Source organism: Balaenoptera musculus, chromosome 2 (genome assembly GCF_009873245.2).
Source record: "Balaenoptera musculus isolate JJ_BM4_2016_0621 chromosome 2, mBalMus1.pri.v3, whole genome shotgun sequence".
Lineage (NCBI taxonomy): Eukaryota > Metazoa > Chordata > Mammalia > Artiodactyla > Balaenopteridae > Balaenoptera > Balaenoptera musculus.
The window spans coordinates 11,155,210-11,175,929 of NC_045786.1; the positions used below are offsets into that span (position 1 = coordinate 11,155,210).

The 20,720-nt window shown below is 43.2% G+C and overlaps 1 protein-coding gene across 6 annotated transcripts in view; it reads left to right on the top strand.

Moving 5' to 3' along the window:
* Positions 1–1,166: 1,166 nt before the first annotated feature.
* ARHGAP21 (Rho GTPase activating protein 21) overlaps positions 1,167–20,720 on the top strand; it is a 125,146-nt gene continuing 105,592 nt past the window's right edge. For 4 of the 6 annotated variants that reach the window (XM_036841766.1, XM_036841761.1, XM_036841763.1 and 1 more), the window contains exons 1-2: positions 1,167–1,300; positions 2,679–3,114. Coding sequence is in view for 5 of the 6 variants with exons in the window: in XM_036841761.1 (XP_036697656.1) it covers positions 3,034–3,114 (81 nt within the window). In the remaining variant the exon portion in view is untranslated. Of the gene's footprint in view, positions 1,301–1,374; positions 1,717–2,678; positions 3,115–20,720 lie in introns of those variants that run through there. The other 2 variants (XM_036841765.1, XM_036841762.1) reach the window with 2 other exon arrangements.

A 20,720-nucleotide genomic window follows, 5' to 3' on the forward strand; every position in this document is an offset into this window, starting at 1 on the left:
GCGAGGACAGGAGCTGTGAGACACCTCCCCGGAGGGGGGCGGGGTGGGAAGGGGAGCCCGAGGGGCGGTGGCTTTCCTACTGGGGGCGGGCAAAGGGTGGAGGGACGCCTGAGTCAGCAGCCCCTGATTGGCTGGCGTTCTCTCGTCGCGTCTTCCGATTGGGCCATTTGCAGCGGGAGATGTTGTGAGGCGCGGCGGGGCGGAGCGAGCCGCCGGGGGTCTGGGGCGAAGCCCCGGAATCGGGTGGGGAGGGGCGGCGGTTGTGCCCGGGACCCCGCGCTTCTGCGACCTGCTGTGTGGAGAAGCGCCGCCACCTTTCCTCAGTTCCGCTAGCCGCGCCGAATTGTTCAGCTGCCCTGAAGATGTAAAAAGGGCAAAGAATTGAATGAACAACGCTTGGCTGCGACCTCTCCCCAACCCCCCCACCCACCCACCCCAAAAGAGAAGCTGTCTTACTGTCGGGCGTGAGAGGACACTCCCTTACCTTGAAGTACCCCTCCCGCTGCAAAAAGGGTCAAAAACTCACCCGGGCGTGTCCCCCGCAGTCTGGGACCCAATTCTGCGAGTCTAGCCGTATGATCGACCCCCTCCCCGGCCCTGACGCCGAGTACCTAGTCCCTTCCCCAGTGGAAGCCCGGGTTCCTGGCCGCTCCCGCTCTGCGCTCGGGAGACTGGAGAAGGCGGGGAGGGTTTTGTATGTCTGGTTTTTGGGGAGGTGTTGCGGGGGTGGTGAGGGCTTGTAGGTCCCGACACACATTGGGGGGGGGGTTGGCGAGCACCCCCCGTCCCCGCCCCCGCCCCAGGCTAATCCCCCTTCTCCAGCGTCGGTTCCCGGGACCATATTATTCAAGACAGAAAATATTCAGCCCCAGAGCCTCCCCTGGGGAGGGGAGGGGAAGGAGGTGGAGTGGGAGGAGGTGGATCCAGGGAGGAAGAAGCGAGAAATCCGCCCCCGGGAAACAGCTCGGCGCGGCAGCGGAACGAGGCACTTCTGTCACTTGGCGGTCGCGGGCGCCCGAGCGCGGCCCCGGCCCGGCCCGGCGAGGCGAGGGGAGAGTCCGGCGGCCGCCGCCCCGCCCCACGCCCTCCCGCGGCGGCCGAGAGCCCGGGGCCGGCCGGGGCAGGTCGCGGCGGTGCCTGGGAGCGGCCGGCCGGGGGCGGCGGCGGCCGCGGAGCGCGGCGGCGGCGGAGGACAGCGCCGGCTCGTCCTCCCGCTCGGTCCGGTGCGCGCCGGGCGTGAGGGGCGCGCCGTCCGGGGGCCGGCCGGCTCGGTGCGGATCTACTCGCCGCGCTTTCTCCGGTGCGTGTCTGCTTTATTTTCCGCCTCGGCCGACGGGGCGCAGGGCCGGCGGGCGGGTGGAGAGGGAGAGCCGGGCTCGCTGCTGGCTCCCTCCCTTCCCGCCACCCCGGGCCAGCCCGCCCCGGCGCTGGCGCGGGGCCGGAGGGAGCGGCGGCGGGCGCCCGGCGGGGGCGGAGGGGCCGCGCCCGCGTGTGCGGAGCGAGGGAAGGCCGGCGGGAGGAGGGAAGGGCACAAAGGCCGGCGGCGGGCGCCGGGGTCCCGCCGGTCGGCCGTGGAGGAGGGGCGGCTCCCGTCCGCTCATGAATATTAACCGAGCCTGCGGCCTAGCGCGTACCGGCTGGGCCCGGCGCCCGGCCCGCGTCTCCGCCGCCGCTCGCCGCCGCGCCTCGGAAGCCGGGCCAGGCGGGGCGCGCAGGGTGAGCCCCCTCGCTTTGGGCCTTTCCCCCGGGTGTCCCCGTTCGTTTTGGAAAGTACATATTTGGGCCGCCCTTCCCGGGAGATCGAGATCCCCGACCCGCCTCTGGAAGGGGCGGAGGAAATAGTGGTCGGTGGGTGGTGGTTTTCTTTTTCCTATTTTTTTTTTTTTTCCCTAGGTGGCCACGGGGAACGGGGAAGACCGTGTCGAGGCGTAGTTTGGGGCGCGGCAACTAAATAAAAGTGGCCGGGGCTGCGGCTTCATTTCTGTAGCTCCGGAATAATGCCCCGGAGAGGGAGTCCCTCCTGCCGCCGCGCGCACCTCCCCGCCCGGCCCCGCGCCGTCGCCGCCCAGCCCCGCCGCGGGCCAAGGAAAACAGCCGCCTCCTCGGGGACACCGGCGGGCCGGGGCGGAGGGCGGAGGGCGGGCGCCCCGGGTGCCCCAGGCCGCCTTGAGACGCCGGCCGAGCCGCCGGTCGCGTACGAGCAGGGCTTTTTGTTTTTATTTTGGGGAGCTGGGGAGATGGCGGGGAGCAAGGAGGGCTTTTGAAAAAGGATTATCCCATTTTAGTCCCGCGGGGAGCAAACTTCCCTTAAGTCTGTTTATCCGGGTGATGCAGAAGAACACAGACTCCCTCTCCTCTGCCCAGAAAATACATTAATTAAAATGCACTTGAAAAGGGAACGGTTTTTCTTGACGGCTGCACAACGGCCGGGCATGTTTGAGGCAACCACCGTGCAGTTCTGATGTTTAGCTTTTTTTTTTCCCCCCTGATTTATAGGATTTTTTCCCCTTTTTCTTTCTCTTTTTGTATGGGAAGATTCTTTCATCTTTCATACTTCATCAGCATGGACCGAATTATCTTTCCATGTGTTGGAAAGGCGAGCTTGGGGTAGACATGTGATCAAGGCTAAGGTCAGTGTATGGAGAAAGTTCATGCCCTTTAACTTTTCCCTCTTCTAGGAAAGATCTCTTTGGGAGAGCCTTCACGACGCACTCGCCTTGCTCTTGGACTTGGGAGGAGCGCTAGGAAGAAGGGGACCGCTTTCTAGCCGCCGAGGAGACCTGTCTTCTTTGTTTTTTATGTCTGGAGAAATGGACGAAGACGGTGAAGTCAGTTGAAGTCCGAAGAAATAATCATCAGGGCATTTCGAAGGCGCTTCATCAAAACCTTCGTTCCCTGGCGCTTTAATTGTCTCACCGGCACTGCACCTTCTAGGAGCCTGGTGTGGAATTCTTACCCTTTGGGTGTCTGGTGGCATTTCCCCTCCAATGTGGACTCCCATGGGTTGGTCCCTTCTTTGTAATTTGAAATGAAATGATGGCCACACGTCGGACTGGTCTGCCGGAGGGCGATGGTGACAACAAGCTCAAGGCCTGCGGGTCCCCCGCCTGTGAGGTAAGCGCAGAGGCAGCACCCCTGTGTAGCCCGCAGTGACCTGTGTCTGTGAGGTGTCCTGCCAGTGGGGGGTCAGTTGCCCCCGGGCCTAAGAAGAGGTTTGTAGGGCTTTGGACTGAATGGTGGGAGTGCCCCAGCTTGACCGGTAGGGAGGTGAAGCCTTGCCCATTTTTGTTTCGAGGAACTTCCAGTGATTCTTCTGCAAGGACGTTTTCCTTACTTAACTTTGAAATGTCCCCATCTTGGTCATCTCAGGGCACGGAATTCTCCCTTTTTAGGTGGCTGGGAATACTACAAGCTTCTGTTTTCCTACAGTTCCCATTCTCCAGTATTTTTGGAGCTGGGCTGGTTAGGGGGTGCTTTGTACCTTTCGTGTGTGTATCCAAGGTTTGCTCTGGAGCTGGAGAGAGGGCATCTGTCTGTAATGCTTGTTGCTCCTGGACCACCACCTCTCTCCGACACTGATGCTGTTACTGTGGATCTCTGCTTTGGGTAGAGAAGCAAGTCTTTTCCCGTGGACAGTTTAGTTTAGGCACAGCTTTGGAAGACTGCTTAATGGAGCTGTAATTCCAGCTCCCTTAAAAATGTCTTGCCTTTCCTGTTCTTTTATTTACTCCCTTCCTTTCACTGCTCAGAAGTCCTGTGAGTGTCAGCCTGAGCTGTCAGGTGGGTGGCTCTGCCTTCAGACCAGCATCTTTGGAAGGGCCCAGAAGATTTTACACCAGGCTTTCTGAAATTTTTTGAGCAAGCAGGAGAGAAATAGAAAATCCACTGATCTGTGGCACCCCTATGCCCTGTTGCCTTTCCTATCTTTTTTCCTCCTTATATTTGGAGTTTAATTCTATAATGGCTCCTTTGTGTTTACTTTGTTATTGATGGTTTCTGTAATTTGCTTGCTAAACATACTGAATACTGTTTTCCTTTAGATTTTGCTTTTGAGCTGCCTGTATTTTTAAGGAAAGGTTGAAGATTACTTTAGATAACAGTAACATCCCCCAATGAGCCATCACTCTCATTGTTTATTTTGTGCTTGTGTTACATTTTAACTTCATGGTCATTGAAACAGGGTCTAGTTCTCAGTGTGTGATTTTTGGCATCTTAATAAAAATGAGTCAGAAGTTAAGTTTTTGTTCATAAAGCAGGCAGAGGAACTTGCTTCAAGCAGCTTACTTCATACTGCATTAGAAAGTTTATGCAGAAATCAGTGAGGTAGGTACAGTGTGCCATTACTGTACAGTTTATTAGAACTATAGGTTTACAGTTAGAAACAGTGTTTTACTTTTTGATACCTATAAACACCTGCTTACAGGTAAAAACGTGATTAAGTATAACACCACAGTTCTCCGATCATGGTGAACCATAATAACTCCTTTTGGAAGGCCTACCTACAACTTAGTGATTGCTTAATGTGTATTGTAGTTCCATAATGATAGATACTGTGGTCTTAAAGCCTTATTTGTCATTGACTTGTGAATACCTTAATTAGCATGCTATTTGCATTGTATTTGCAAGAACTAATGTTATTTGACTTTTTTTTTTGGGTCATTTAAGGGATATCCCGGAAACCAAGAATTTATAATAGACACATCTTGTCCTTGGCTAGAAGGCAGTGTTTCCAGTTGCAAACTTGGCTTTTATTAACAATGACAATTATGTATTTTTTTTAGGGGCTGTGAAATTTGCTTTCATTTGGACCTTACTGCTGGCATAGCCGTAGTATTTCTAGTTTCGGAGCCAAGAAAACACTGTATTGTCTGTATTTTGCTCATTTAGAGACTATATACAGTAGTTGGGTTTGGTAATAAACTGTGGTGTTGCTTGGCTTTTTAAAGAATAGGCAGATAGTTTGCTTGGATTCTGTGTGGAAATAGAAATAAAGGGGCTGTATGCTGTCAGAAAACATTTTAAAATCTCAGGGTGAGGAGTGAGGGGAACTTGTATTTACTGGCTCTGTTTAGTTGTCTCTTATTGATGCTTCTGATGCACATTAAATCTTGTGAATATTTATTAGTAATAAAAAGAGTTGCCACTGGAATACTTTGGGTATCAATTTTGGGTTGACAGATATTTAAGTCTTTGAATACTGCACTTAATTTTTGTGCTTAATTTTATTAGAATTACATTCTAGAGTAGCACTGACATTCTTTTTAAAATTTTAAAAACCAATAGCTAAAAAACTAACAAACAAAAAACTGATTGCTATGTTCCTAAATGTGTATTTGAATAATAAATTTGTGTGTGCTTTTACCTACCCAAGAAACGAGAGTACATATCTTAATATTAATGGTATTAGCCAAAACTAACTTTGTAGCACAGAAGAAAGCAATGTAGTGAATTAAAAGAGTCCCTGTTTTATGCCTTATCTAATTGGCTAATTCCACCTGCTGTGAATAAGGTCTATTGTTTTGCTGAAAAACAATCAGAAATTTCTTGTTTATATTAAGTGTTAGAACCTAATTGTGTTGCTATATGAATGTAGGCACCACCTCCCAAGACTATATTGGAAGGGTCAAAAACAAACAAATAACAAACAATCCTCTTCAAATAAAGAATTGTGACACTTCAGTAAAATATAACTTGACATTATACAGTAAGGATAGCATAGTTGTGTTCACACAAAATGATATACTTTTCACATCTAAATATGTATTTTTGAAAATTGGTTTCACTCACTGAGCCAGATAAGTGTTTTTTGGGGGGGGCGTGTGTGTGTGTTGTGCACGCATGTGTACAGGCTGATCTGTGACACCTAGCCTTGCATAACTTTGCTCACAAAATCACTTTGTATAGACTCTGAATCCTCTGTGGTATTTTCACCCCTTTTCACATCATATAGTGTTTCTTCTTTATGGTTCGACTTGCTCGGTCTTTCTCTCTCTCTTTCTCTCTCTCTCTCTCTCTTTCTTTCTTTATTCAAAGCTTTCTAGGCCACATTATTTTTCCCACTTCTAACATTTATTTCATTTTTAATCTCTTCTCCACAGGATTGTACACGTGTTTAGCACTTTCACTGTCTACTGTTAGAACAAACCTATTTACTCATGCTAATTAACTTAGTTCATTTTATGTTTTGCTTCTTCACCGAGGCTAAAATGATCCTGTGACTGAAACGTATTATAAGCTGATGAAAAATATTTGTTAGTTGATTTTGGAACAGTGTAAATAATAAAATAAGGCATTTTCTGTGCGCGAATTCATTCACGTAAAAATTCATACTTTTGCTCTTCTTTCGAGAGTACTGTACACTTTGCTTTTATCCCAGACTTCCTTGTTCTTCTCAGGCTCTCGCTCCCTCCATCTGTCTCTCTTTCTCTCTCTCTCTTTAGGCTTCTTATTCCTCTGCAGCCTCTTTCTTGTTGGTTTTTACAGGAGTCAGGCCTTTCCATCCCTCTACTCTTTTCTCACTGCCTAGGTTTCATTTTACACCCTCCCAGGGCTTTAGTCTACATGCCCGTGATTCCTAATTTACAACTGTATCTCAGATATTATGGCTGCTCTCTAGACCTACATAGCCAATTGCCTATTTACCATACAGGTTTTTTTTTTTTTTGGATAGTCTACAGGCTGTTCAAACTCAACAGATTCTACCCTGACCACCAACCTGCCCTCTCCCTGACTTCCTTATCTTGGTGAGTAACACTGCTAGGTACCTATCTGTCCAAGTCAAAAGCCAGGCTACAGTCCTTGACCCCTCTCTCTCCTTCTTCCTCCTGTCAAAGTCCTACATTCCCAATCCCACTGCCACTCCCTGAGTTCAGATTAGCTGCATCTCAGCGATGAATCATGGACCAGGCTTCCTAACTAGCGTCCCAGGCTCCCAGCCTTGCCCCCTTCCAGCTCTCCGATCTGCCATAACCAGAGCGCTCCTCCTGAAATAGAAAGCTGATCATTGCATTCCCTGGCCTAAAACAGTTTTCTGGCTTCCCATTGCCTTTGGAATAAGGCTCAAACTCCTGAGAGAAGTCTGAGAGGACTTCTGGCCCGCCCTTCTCCTATGGCATCTGTGACCTCTCTCTGTACTTCCTGTACTGTCAGTACCAACCCCCCCCCCCCCGCCAAGGGCATCACAATGTCTCTCTCTTTACTTCAGGTCCTTATAAATCCTGTTTTCTCCCAGCCTTCCTTCCATTCTCCCCTCCTCCACTTCCACCCCTCCCTGGCTGATTTTTACTATCATTCTGGTCTTTTCTTCAACATCACTCAGGAGAGCTTTCCCTGACCTTCCAAGACTGGATTAATTGGCTCTGCTGCCTTATCCTCAAACACCCTTCCTGTACTTTATCAGGAAGAGCACTTACTAGTTTATTTATCTGTATTCCCCTGGATTGCAAGTCCCATGAAAACAGGGACCATGTTTGTCTCTACAGTGAGTGGCGCATAGTAGGTGCTCAATAAATATATGTCAAAATAGCCAATGAACATAGCGGGAAAGGCTTTAGTTTTCTATTAACCGTTCATTTAGATCCCAGCACACTGTACCGTCTTGATGGTCCTCCTGCCTCACTGTCCCCTCCTTCTCAGCCTTGGAAGTTTCCTCAGCCCCTTGACCTACTAAGTCTTCCTATACCTCAGGACTCCATTTGACCCTCTTTTCTTCTCTCCAGACTCAGTTTCATGGTTTTAAATATCAGGTATAAACTGATCATTCATACATACATGTACACACGTATTTGTGTGCGTGTGTGTCTCTCCACCCTGACCTCTCCCTTGAATTCAGATGCCCACATCTAGCTGACCTGCCCACTCAGAACCTCCACTCGCGTGTGGAGAAGCCACATCCCAAACCAAATTCCTCCTTCTCTACAGCCCCTCCCCCCGCCCGCCCAGCTTCCCCGTTTGCTCCTTCCACAGTCTCTCTCGTCTTAAGCAATAGCAATCCCACCCTCCCAGACGGAGTCTTGGGAGTGATCTTTGATCCCTCTTTTTCTCTCTCGTGCATCACCTGCAAATCTGGCCACTGGCCCCTCAGCTTAGCCCTTGCCAGCCTGCAGTCTGTCCCCACAGTCATCCCGGTGGGCCTTTTAGAAGTCAGGTCCTGGCACTCCTTTGCTTCGGCTCCTCTACTGGCTTCTCATCTCCTTCAGGATGAAAGGCCGAAGTTCTCAGGGTGCCTGCAGACCCCTGGACAGCCTCCCGTCTCCTCCCCGAGCTCAACTCCCGGGCGCTCCCCCCTTCTGCGGATACACGAGCCCAGCATGCCCCAGAGCCTTCCCGCTGTGTACCGTCTCCTTGGGACACTGTCCCCCAGGTGTCTGCAGGGCCCGCTTCCTTGTCTCCTCCAGATTTGCGTAGAGGTCACCTTCTGGGAGGATCTTCCCTCCCCTGCTCCCCATGACACAACCTGCCCTCCTTCCTCACTTCATTTTTTTTCCCTGTCACTTACTCTCCATCTGACGTGCTCCTCCATTTGATTTTGCTTATTGATTTGGACAGATGATGTACGTAAGTGTTAAGAGTACAGTTTGTTTTGTTCACCTGGTATTTCTTGTGTCTGGAAGGGAGTCTAGCCCATGGTAGGCCCTCAGATAATTTTTTCGAATGAATGAATGAAGACCTAAGGAAAATTTCCAAAATGTTCTTGAGTTTGCATCTAGGTAATTTAGATTATATAACGATGTGTAGTGTGAATTGTAGGTGCTTCTTTAGACCTCCATTTCCATTGGGATGGCTGTTCACATTTTTCTTTGCATCTTTCTTACCTTTGGGAAGCTGGTAACCAAGTAACAGTAACCAAGGCAGTGTGTAGTACAAATGTATGAAATACTTCGTGCTAAGGTGAGATAATGGTAATGAACAGACTAGGGGAGGGGAACCAAACTGGTGGTGAAGCTATGGAAAGGTAATAGGGCATCCCTCAGGATCCACAGGGCATTGGTTCCAGGAACTCCCACCCAATGGATGCCAGAATCCTCAGATGCTCAAGTCCCTTATATAAAATAGGGTAGTATTTGCATATACCCTTACACATCCTCCCTTATACTTTAAATCATCTCTTGATTACTTATAACACCTAATACAATGTAAGTGGTATGTAAATAGTTGCTAGTGTGCAGCAAATTCAAGTTTTGCTTTTTGGAACTTTCTGGAAAAATTTTTTCCAAATATTTTTGATCCTTCATTGGTTGAATGCACAGGTGCAGTACCTTTAGATACAGTGGACCAACTGTATGTCTGATGTTTTCTTTTAAAACAATTGGCCAGTATAGGAATCTTCCTTACGTTTTTAATTTTTTTAATGTCATGAATATTTCACTGTAAGTTAAAAAATGGTCACAACATTGACTATGGCAAAATGTTAACAGTTGTTAATTCTGGATGGGGAGAATAGCAGAATTATATTATTTTTGTATTTTCTCTTTTTTTGTTTAATTCCAAAGTTACAATAAAAAGACAGCATTTACAGGTTTAAAAAATAGGTAATATGTTACCAGTCTTGTGAAAATCAGGTTTCTAGCGAACCTACCTACGCTGCTTAAAATAATACTTAGACACTTTTTGAAAAGGATACACGTTGCTCAAAACAGTACTTAAACATTTTTTAAAAAACATGTTTTCTTCAGTGGAGGATTCATTGCAGGCTAGCGATAGTACAGTATAACATAACACTGTTATTTAATTGGAAACGTGTGTTCCTTCATACACTTGAATCTAAATGGCAGAATACCATTGTATGTCAAAAGCTTTACACTGCAAATTAGGGTTGAAAGTATAGCCTGTTGGAATTAAGAAGAGCGGCGGCAGCAGAGCTCTGGGTTTGGAGGTACTGAGTGGAACCCATCTCAAGATAAGAGCCGTCAACAAAATGAGTACCCAGGTCTAAGAAGATTTCTCCACACATTGTTAGTGTTTTGTAGCATTCATTTCTTCCAAGTGAAACATTTTATGAAGTCCTTGTGCCTTGCTTACAGAATCTCTAATCCCTTCCTCATTTCTTTAGTTATTACCAGATCACATAATCTGGTACAAACGTGATACTCAGTTTCTTTTGTTCTCTGCTTTGTGAAGAGACCCGTCATCTTATTATATTTAACAACATGATGATTTAAGTATGGGCAGTGCTGGATGTAGATGCACAGATGCTGTTATCGAATGCAGCTATTTTCTATTACAGAAAGACCATATGGTAGGCACTTGTTTTTCTTTCTGGTTGATGTGATTAGATTAGTAAAATGAAAGGTTATTGGACTTAGATTGTCCTAGTATGTATTTAATCTTAATTGACCATAAGGAATTAAGTATGTTAAAAATATTACGAGCCGTCGATATATTCTGTTGGTTTGAAGTAGGAAGATGTCTTCACTCAAAAGCTCAGTTTTGGATTGCTTCTACCAAAATAGTTTTTTAGTTTAAGTTGTCGTATTTTTTAAAAAACTGAGTATTGTGCAGATAGTTTATTTCACAACAAAATGTGGAAGATGGCCTTTTGTACCTTGAAGATAATCTGAAGACAAATGGATATACTGTACTATAGGTTTAAGAAACTTAGTGTGATGGAAATTGTTTTTTTATAAGTCCTCTATTTTCTAGTTATTTATTAATATAGAAAAAATTCCACCATGTAGATTTGTGAATAAGAGAATAGATTTAAAACCCAAATTTGATATTTCTGAAATATTCATCTATTTTAGGGAAAGTTTTTAGGCAGACCAGAAAAACTGTTATTATCAACAAATGGCGAGTTAAAGAATTTATTTATTTTTCCTTAGACCAGCTCCTGTTGAACCTTCCTTCTATTGGATACTGGGTGTGTTCTTGATTCAGACTTGGTTACTTATTGCCTTTTCCCCTTGTTGCTTATCTCTGTTCTGAATAGACACCTGGCATAGTTATGAGCAGTAGTCTGCTTATAATCCCACAAGTTCTTTTTCCTTCTTATAACCTAATGAAGACGTAGCCTCTCGACTTGAACTCTGGTTCACTGCATTCATCTTTAATAGATCTTGACAGGACTTATTTTCTTGAGAACCTTTTGATTTTTCTCCCTCCTTAGAATGGAGAATATCCTTAAATATCAGAAGCTAGAAAGCTGGATTTATGATTACATTTCTTCTGGATATGTCTTAGCTACTGTGATCTTGGGGATTAACGGGCATCTTTTTTTTTTTTTTTTTTTTTCTTAACCTTAAGATATCTAGATATCTTTAATCCCCAGTATTTTCCTAATAAACACAGATTCTGTATTTAAGAGAATTTGTGTTAGCTAGATCAGTGAGACCTACTTTCTCCTTTGGGCTCTACATATTGGCTTCTGGAAACATTACATACCTAGTGAATGTGAGGGGGAGGAAGTACTCTGGGCACCCAGTTTAAATCAGATCTTTATTATAATGCTTTTAGGAAACTAAAAACATTTCAGTTTACTTATTTTTCATTTAATACTATATTATAGACACCCTTCTCTGCTCATAAGGGAGATATATATATATACCTGTGTGTGTATATATATATACACACATATATATATACACACACACATATATATGTCAATTTTATAAACGGAGGAAAAGAAACTCTTAAAAAGCACTATGCAAAGATATCTTCAGGGATTGTAATATGGAAGAGAGATTAGATTTATTTTGTGTGGCTGTAAAAGGCAGAACTAGGATTAGCAGATAGACAGATGGGCCAATTTCCAAAATTCAGAAGAAAATTTTTTGTTAAATTAGAAGCTAATCGGAATAGAATGTGTTCTTTGCACAGTTGGGATGACCTTCAGTTACGGGCCTCCAGAGAGGATTCCTGCTTTGGTAGGAATTTATTATTTTATTTTATTTTATTTTATTTTTTAAATTAATTAATTTATTTTTGGCTGCGTTGGGTCTTCGTTGCTGCACGCAGGCTTTCTCTAGTTGCGACGAGCGGGGGCTACTCTTCGTTGCAGTGCGCAGGCTTCTCATTGCAGTGGCTTCTCTTGTTGCGGAGCACGGGCTCTAGGCGCGTGGGCTCAGTAATTGTGGCTCACGGGCTTAGTTGCTCTGCAGCATGTGGGATCTTCCCGGACCAGGGCTTGAACCCGTGTCCCCTGCATTGACAGGCAGATTCTCAACCACTGCGCCACTAGGGAAGCCCCTACACTTTTTTGTATGTATGTTATACTTTAATCAAAAGTTAAATATTTTAAAGTGATAGAACTCTGACTTTGGTTATATCAAAGCTATTGTTACTTTTTAGATTTATTATAAAAGTAATTTGTTTCATGTCATTTCTAGAAGGGCATATTTTCTTTAAGCAAATAACTGTTAGGATGATTTCTTTTGCATCTTGTAATCATTTGTTCATACCAACTCTTTTATCAAGAATAGGAAAAGTTACAGTGAAAGAAAAAGATGTATTTCTATCTTTACCTAAGTATACATTGTGAAGGGTTTCAAAAATCATTCTAACATAAATAATAATAAACTAATCATTAGCAAACTAATTTCTCTTTACACATCCTTCTTCATTTAACAGCAACAGTTACTCTATCTGTTCACTGAATCCATCTTGTCTTTTAATCTCACTGATTGTGAGATGCATTGGATACTGTGCTGCAAAGACAATGTAAACTAATTACAGTGTCCAACTGCCAATTCTGCAAAAGAAGCAGGTTTTCTTATAGTCCGTGAAAGTGATGTTGCAGAAGGAGCTAAGTCACTGACAAAGAGGCTGAGTGAGACCGGTGAACAGATGCAGAAAGCATCATCAAGGTTGATAGGTATCTCAAAAGGGAATGATTTGAATTCTAGGGATTAAGAGAAGCGTTTGAGAAAACTGATGTCCTTGAGGGCAATTGCAAGTATGGGGAAGTGACATTTTCTTCTAGGAAGTGATGTTTAGTTTGGACCCAATGCCTGAAGCTCTGTTTGCCAAGAGACCTTAAAAAGTGGGTGTGAATCTAGAAGGAATAGCAGCAGTGAACAGATTTCTCTTGTGCTTTCTTTTTCTAAGTAGAGACAGTGCAGCTGAGAGTGAATAGAAAATCCTAGCTTCTCTAATTGACTTAGAAATAAAGCTGTTAAAACAGAGGTCCAGGAGTAGTGTCTTGAAAGACACTGCTGTTGTAATAGTTCTTAGGTGCAAAGATACTTCAGAGTTTGAATATTTTAGATGCCTTCATTTCTTTTTTTAAAAATTTCTTTATTGAGGTACAATGGACATGTAAAAAACTATATATTTAACATATACAACTCTGTGAATTTGTGGATAAGTATACACCCATGAAACTATCTCCACCATCAAGGCCATAAACAGATTCATTACCTCCCCAAATTTCCTCCCACCTTCTTTATTATTATTGTTGTTGTTATTATTATTGTAACATATATAAAACCTACTTAACATAATCTGCCCCCTTAGCAAATTTTGCGTATACTATACAGTATTGTTAGCTACAGGCACTGTGCTGTAGTGTAAATTTCCAGAATTTATTTATCTTGCATAACTGAAACTTTGTACCATCACCTCTCCACTTCCCCCACTTCCCAAGCCCTGGCAATGTACTCTCTGCTTCTATGAGTTTGACTACTTTAGATTCCACATATAAGTGAGATCATACAGTATTTGTCTTTCTGTATCTGGCTTATTTCACTTAGCATAATGCCCTCAAGATCCATCCACGTTGTTGCAAATGGCAGGATTTTCTTCTTTTTTTTAAGGCTGAATAATGTTCTCTTCAAGATCCTGATTTGAATTCCTTTGGATAAGCACCCAAAAGTGGGATAGCAGGATCATATGATAGTTTTTGAGGAACCTCCATACAATGGCTGTACCAATTTACCTTCCCACCCACAGTGTGTACAGGGGGTTTCCTTTCTCCACATCCTCACTAACTGCTTGTTATCTTTTGTATTAACAGTAGCCATTCTACGACGGTGAGGCAATCTCTTTGTGGTTTTGGTTTGCATTTTTCTGTTGATTAGTGATGTTGAGCACCTTTTCATATACCTATTGGCCATTCGTAAGTCTTTGTAGAAATGCCTGTTCCTGTCTTTTGCCCATTTTTAAATTGGGTTATTTGTTTGTTTGTTTGTTTAGCTGTGTTGATTTCTGACTCTCACTAGTCTTTGCTACCTAAAAGCATGATGATGCCTTAGCAAAATGGGCAATTGATTAAAAATCATCTTAGTAGGAACAGTTACACTGTAGACTTAGTGGGAGAGACGAGGTACCACTGACGTCTTCCTTGGGGGTGTATGAGCCCCACTACAATCCCTACCTGAGGATATTGACACAGCTTCATAGTGTATGGCTACTAGAACTGCATCTGCTCTAGACCAAGGGCGAATGCAAATTCTCTTCAGTTTAGGAGAGGACCTTGGAAGAAGAATCATTTTTCCGTGTTTAATCCTTGGCTACTGCTGCCATTCTTGGCTGTCTTTTTATTTGACCACCATAATCTTTTTATCTAACTCTTACTTTCAAGTAAGTTACTGAAACATTGTTTTTGGATCAAGTGGGATCTCTAGGAAAAAGGCAGATATATAAAGCCTAAAATATACATATATTTAGGAAGCATAAGGATACCCAAAAACGCATGGCTTAGAAAGTGAATACTGCTTGATTTCTACAAACTACAGTGAAGTGTTTAGCATATATTTGACAGGAAAAAAGTATGTCTTTTCCAGTTGGCTTTGAATTGACAGCAGACAAGACAGGGATCTCTTGGTAGTCTATGAAAAGGATTTTGAACATCAGAAATCAGTCCGTAGGATTAATGAAGAGGGAAAACATAAAATGCCCATATCAGGAGTAAAAGAGGGGGCACCATTCAGAGCCTATAGACATTAACAAGATAAAAAGGGAATATCTGAATAACTATATGCCAGTAAATTTGACAACTTAGGTGAAATGGACAAATTCTGCGTAAATATTCTGATACCAATTCAGAGTTGTGTGTGCGTATGTTAGGTAGGGGCGGTGGTGGTGGGGTTTTCCTCACCAGGCGATTCTCCGATACCAGCTGGGTGTCCTACAGTTCAACTTAATTCTGATGCTGTCTACCCGAATATAGAGTCAGATCCCACAGGTTAAGGGCTCAGTCCCGCAAGACTGCCCTCCCCCCGCCCCCTACCACCCGCAACTTCAGCGTCCAGTTGCAAGTTTAGGCTGTCACCTGAGCTTCTAACCTACTGACTGTAGATTGGAGGTTCCAACGACCCCTTCCTTGGGTTCAACTAATTTGCTAGAGTGGTTCACAGAACTCAGAGAAACATTACTTAACTAGATCATGGGTTTTATAATAAAGAGTATAACACAGGAGCAGCCGGGTAGGAGGGATGCATAGGGCAGGGTGTGGGGAAAAGGTGTGGAGCTTCCACGCCCTCTCCAGGTGCCCCACTCTTCCCAAATCCCCATGTGTTCACCAACCTGGAAGCTTTTCGAACCTCATCCTTTTGAGTTTTTACGGAGGCTTCATTACATCAGCATGATTGATTAAATCATTGGCCACTGGAGGTGGAATCAGCCTCCAGCCCCTCTCCCCTCCCCTGAGGTCGGGGTGGGATTCAGTGTTCTGACCCTCTCATCACTTGGTTGGTTGGTTCTCCTGGCAATCAACCCCTGTCCTCAGGTGTGTTCCTGATGTCACCTAATTATCATAACAAAAGACACCACGGTTGCTCTCATCACTTAGGAAATTCCAAGGGTTTTAGGGGCTCTGTGCCAGAAATGGGGATGAAGACCAAATATGTATTTCTTATTATAAATCACACTATCACACCTTGAAAGATACAAATTACCAAAACTGCCACAAGGAGAGATGTAGAAGAAAAAATCTGACTACTGCCATATGTGTTAAAGAAATTGAATTTAGAATTAAAAACCTCCCCACCAAGAAAACTTCAGATCCAGATGGCTGCATTGACATATTCTATCACATGCTTAAGGAAGAAGTCATACCAGTTCTATACAAGCTCAGAAAATAGAGGTGGAGGGAACACTTCCCATCTTCTTTTTATGATGCCAGCATAAGCTTAGTAACAACCAGGCAAAACCAGTATAAGAACAGGAATTCAGACCAATAACCCTCATGGTTGTAGATGTAAAAATCCTTAACAGAATGTCAACAAATCAAATCTAGAAATATATGAAAAAGATAGTACATCATGATTAAGTTGGAGTTATCCCAGGAATGAAAGATTAGTTTATCATTTTAACATATCAACAACATATTAACCATTTAATATATTAATGGAATAAAGGAGAAAATTTGTATGATCATCTCAATAGATGCAGAAAAAGCATTTGATAAACTTTATAATGTTCATCATAAAGACTCTCAGAAAAGTCGGAATATAAGGAAACTTACCCAGTTTGATCAAGGGGACCTACGAAAAAGCCTACAGCTCTCATGCTTGGTGAAACACTGAGCACTTCACTACTAAAAGCAGGAACAGGGTAAGGATGTCTGCTCTCACCACTCTATTCAGCCTCATACTGGAGGCCCTACCAAGTGTGGTAAGTCAAGAAAAGAAATAAAAGGAGGAAGGAAAAAGAGAAGGAAGAAATAAAACTCTATTTGCAGACAACATGATTGTGCACACACAAAATTGTAAGGAATCTACCAAGAAAACATCCTAGAACTAATAAGTAAATTTTGCAAGGTTGTGGGTTAGAAGACTACAGACAAGAATACAAGGTTAATATACAAAATCAGTGTATTTCTGTATACTAACAACAAACAATTGGGAAATGAAATAGAAAATAATAGCATTGTGATTTTAATATTTTAAAGACAACCTGAATAAATTGAGAGATATGCTGTATTTATGGATTGGAAGACTCAATATTATTAAGATGGGACTTCACCACAAATTGCTGTGTAAATCCAATTCAATCCCATTTAAAATTCTAGCAGAGTTTAAAATTTTTTTTTTGTTAGAAATAGACAAGCTGCTTCTAAAATTTATATGGAAATGCAAAAGACAAAGAGTAGCCAAAACAATAATGAAAAAGAACAAAGTTTGGAGGACTTACAGTACTATTTTATAATACTGACTCAAAGCGACAAAAATCAAGACAGAGTAGAATGATGTAATGATAGACATATAGAACAATGAAAGAATGGAGAGTTTGGAGACCCATATCTATATGATCATTTGAATTCAGTGGGGTGAGTTCAAGTGGTGCTGGAACAAAAATGAACCGCCATCTTTACATCACACGGAACAGTTAACCCCAAATAGATCACTGATGTAAATGTAAATGCTAAGACAATAAAACTTCTAGCCAAGAAAAAAATATACATGGCTTTGAGGGGTAAACAAATATTTCTGAGACAGGGCACAAAAATCACTAACCGGAGAAGGAAAAAGAATTATAAGTTGGACTTCATCCAAATTAAAAACTTCTGCTCTTTGTAAAATACCATTAAGAAAATGAAAAGTTAAACCACAGATGGGGAGAAAATATTTGCAAAATATATATCTGATCAAGGACTTGCTTCCAGAATATATTATAAAGAAGTCTTCCAACTCAATAATAATAAGACAACCTAACTTTAAATATGGGCAGAAGTGAACTCCATAAAAGAAGATATATGAATTACATATAAGCACATGAAAAGATATTCACTAGCACCAATCATCAGGGAAAAAATGCAAATTAAAACTATCAATACAATGAGCTACCGCTATGCTCCCATTGGAATGGCTAAAATTAAGAAGATAAAAAATACCAAGGGTTGTTGAATATGTGGCGCAAATGACCGCTTACTCACATGTTGCTGATAGGGATGTAAAATGACACAGCCACTTAAGAAAACATGTTGGCGGTTTTCAGAAAGTTAAGCATACATTTATCGTGTGACCACTCCTAGATATTTACCCAAAGGACATGAAAACAGTGTCCACAAAAAGGCTTGTATGTGAATGTTCATAACAGCTTTATTCATAATATCCCCAAATTTGAAACAACCCAAATACCCATTAAGAGATGAATGGAAAACAAATTATGGTATGTCCATGTAATGGAATACTACTCACATTTAAAAAGTGAATTATTGATGTACTCAACAACATGAATGAATCAGAACGTTGAGGAAAAGAATCCAGACTTGGCAGAGTACGTAGTATATGATTCTACTTATTTAAAATTCCAGAACTGAGTAAACTAACTTATAGTGATAGAGAGCACATCAGTGGTTGCCTGGGCCTGGGCAGGGCTTTGATCGATCACAAAGAAGCATCAGGGGACTTGGGGTGATAGAAATGTTCTGTACCTTGATTGTGTGGTGGTGATTTTATGGATGTATACATTGGTTAGAATTCATTGAACTGTTCATTCTGTTCTATTTTGCTGCCTCATTTGCATCCATTCTTTTATTCAACAAAAAGTTATTGAAGGTTTATGACTATGCCAGGAAGTTCCTAGGGGAACTTTTAATTTTTTTTTGGCCTTGCTGCGTGGCTTGTGGGATTTTAGTTCCCCGACCAGGGATCGAACCCAGGCCCTCCGCAGTGGAAGCACATAGTCCTAATCACTGGACCGCCAGGGAATTCCCCCTAGGGGAACAGAGATAGAAAAAAACAGTAGCCTCTGCCCTTATGGAGCTCACTGTTAAGGGGGAAGAGACAGGGTATTGTGCGACAACTAAGGATGCACGTGTGGCCTTGTGAACATGAGACAGGAGGGTCTAACAGCCTGGAAGAGGAGAGGGAAGATGGTGGCCCTTGAGTGGAGTCTTAAATGACATGTAGAAATTTCTGAAGCAGGTGGTGGCAGAATGTTACAGGCAGAGAGAACAGTATGGCAAAGGCAAAGTGTGAGAGAATGATTAAGGAGGAAATCCACCAAAAAATTAAGGAAGAATAAGTCATATTAAAATAAACATTTGATAGTCTGTACATCAATTTCCATATAAGACTTTTCTCTGCCATTGCCTCTGAGTAAGGAGTATATATAATATGAGTAAAACACACAGCTTGGAGTCCGGAACTTATTTTTGCTGCTTTTCTTTCTGGTTCAAACTGTTTTTGATAGATTAAAGTTCTACATAGGGGACCTCTAGTATATTTTGTGACAAGAATCTGATTTTTTATAAAAGCTAGATCTAGCTAGCTGTAAGCGAGTAATTTTTTACAAAGTCAACCTGTATAATCTGTTAATTCTCACAGGCAAATTGGCCTGAGGACCCTGAGAAACAGTGATATTGGTGATAGTATTTTTTTTAAGCTTTCCTTTTTATTTTTTAAATTTTTAAATTTATTTTTAAAATTTTATTATTTATTTTTGGCTGCGTTAGGTCTTTGTTGCTGCGCACGGGCTTTCTCTAGTTGTGGCGAGCAGGGGCTACTCTTTATTGTGGTGTGCGGGCTTCTCATTGCGGTGGCTTCTCCTGTTGCGGAGCATGGGCTCTAGGGCTTCAGTAGTTGTGGCATGTGGGCTCAGTAGTCGTGACTCGCGGGCTCTAGAGCGCAAGCTCAGTAGTTGTGGCGCACGGGCTTAGTTGCTCCGCAGTATGTGGGATCTTCCCGGACCGGGGCTCAAACCCATGTTCCCTGCATTGGCAGGTGGATTCTTAACCACTGCGCCACCAGGGAAGTCCAAGCTTTCCTTTTTAAAGAGTTAAATCAGGTAGTTCTTCTCCTTTTTAAATATCTTCATGTATTCTGGTTTTGTAGCTGCCTTCATTTATAATCTTTGCTTCTGCTAATTTCCTTCCTCTACTATTTTATAACCTGTGAAAGTTCTGGGGTCTTATGGTGTGGTTTTGCTTTTCTTTTCTTTTTTTAAAATAAATTTATTTATTTATTTATGGCTGCATTGGGTCTTCGTTGCCGCGTGCGGGCTTTCTCTAGTTGCGGTGGGCTACTCTTCGTTACGGTGCCCGGGCTTCAGTAGTTGTGGCTCATGGGCTCTAGAGCGCAGGCTCAATAGTTGTGACGCACGGGCTTAGTTACTCCTGTCATGTGGGATCTTCCCAGGGCTCGAACCCGTGTCCCCTGCATTGGCAGGCAGATTCTCGACCACTGCGCCACCGGGGAAGTCCCGGTTTTGCTTTTCCATAGATAATCCGAACAGGCAAGGTCAGGAAAAGAGAATTTGTTTTTGTTAGATTAACTACATATATTTCAATTTGACTGCCAAGATGGTCTCAGACTCCTCGTAGGGAAAGAGGCTAGTTGGGTATTTTTGGTCTTAGACTGAAAATACAGGCCATCAGAATAGATTCCCAATAGCTGGATATAAAAGAGTCATTAAGCCTTTGCAAAGGGTGATGAGGTTGTATAGTTTATACTTTATTTTGCCTAAAATATGTAAATTAGGATAAAAGGTTAGTTAGTAATCATTTGATTTCCGGCATACAATATGTATCTATTTGTCTTCAGTTTTGAGTGTCACATCCTTTTAATATTTTTTATTCCTGTTATAATTTAGGTATTTATGCTCTTGACATTTACTAGCCTTAATATTTATTTAATCTTTTTTTTTTTTTAATTTATCTTTGGCTGCATTGGGTCTTTGCTGTGCGCGGGCTTTCTCTAGTTGCGGCGAGTGGGGGCTACTCTTCGTTGCGGTGCGTGGGCTTCTCATTGCGGTGGCTTCTCTTGTTGCGGAGCACGGGCTCTAGGCGCACGGGCTTCAGTAGTTGTGGCACGCGGGCTCAGTAGTTGTGGCTCGCAGGCTTA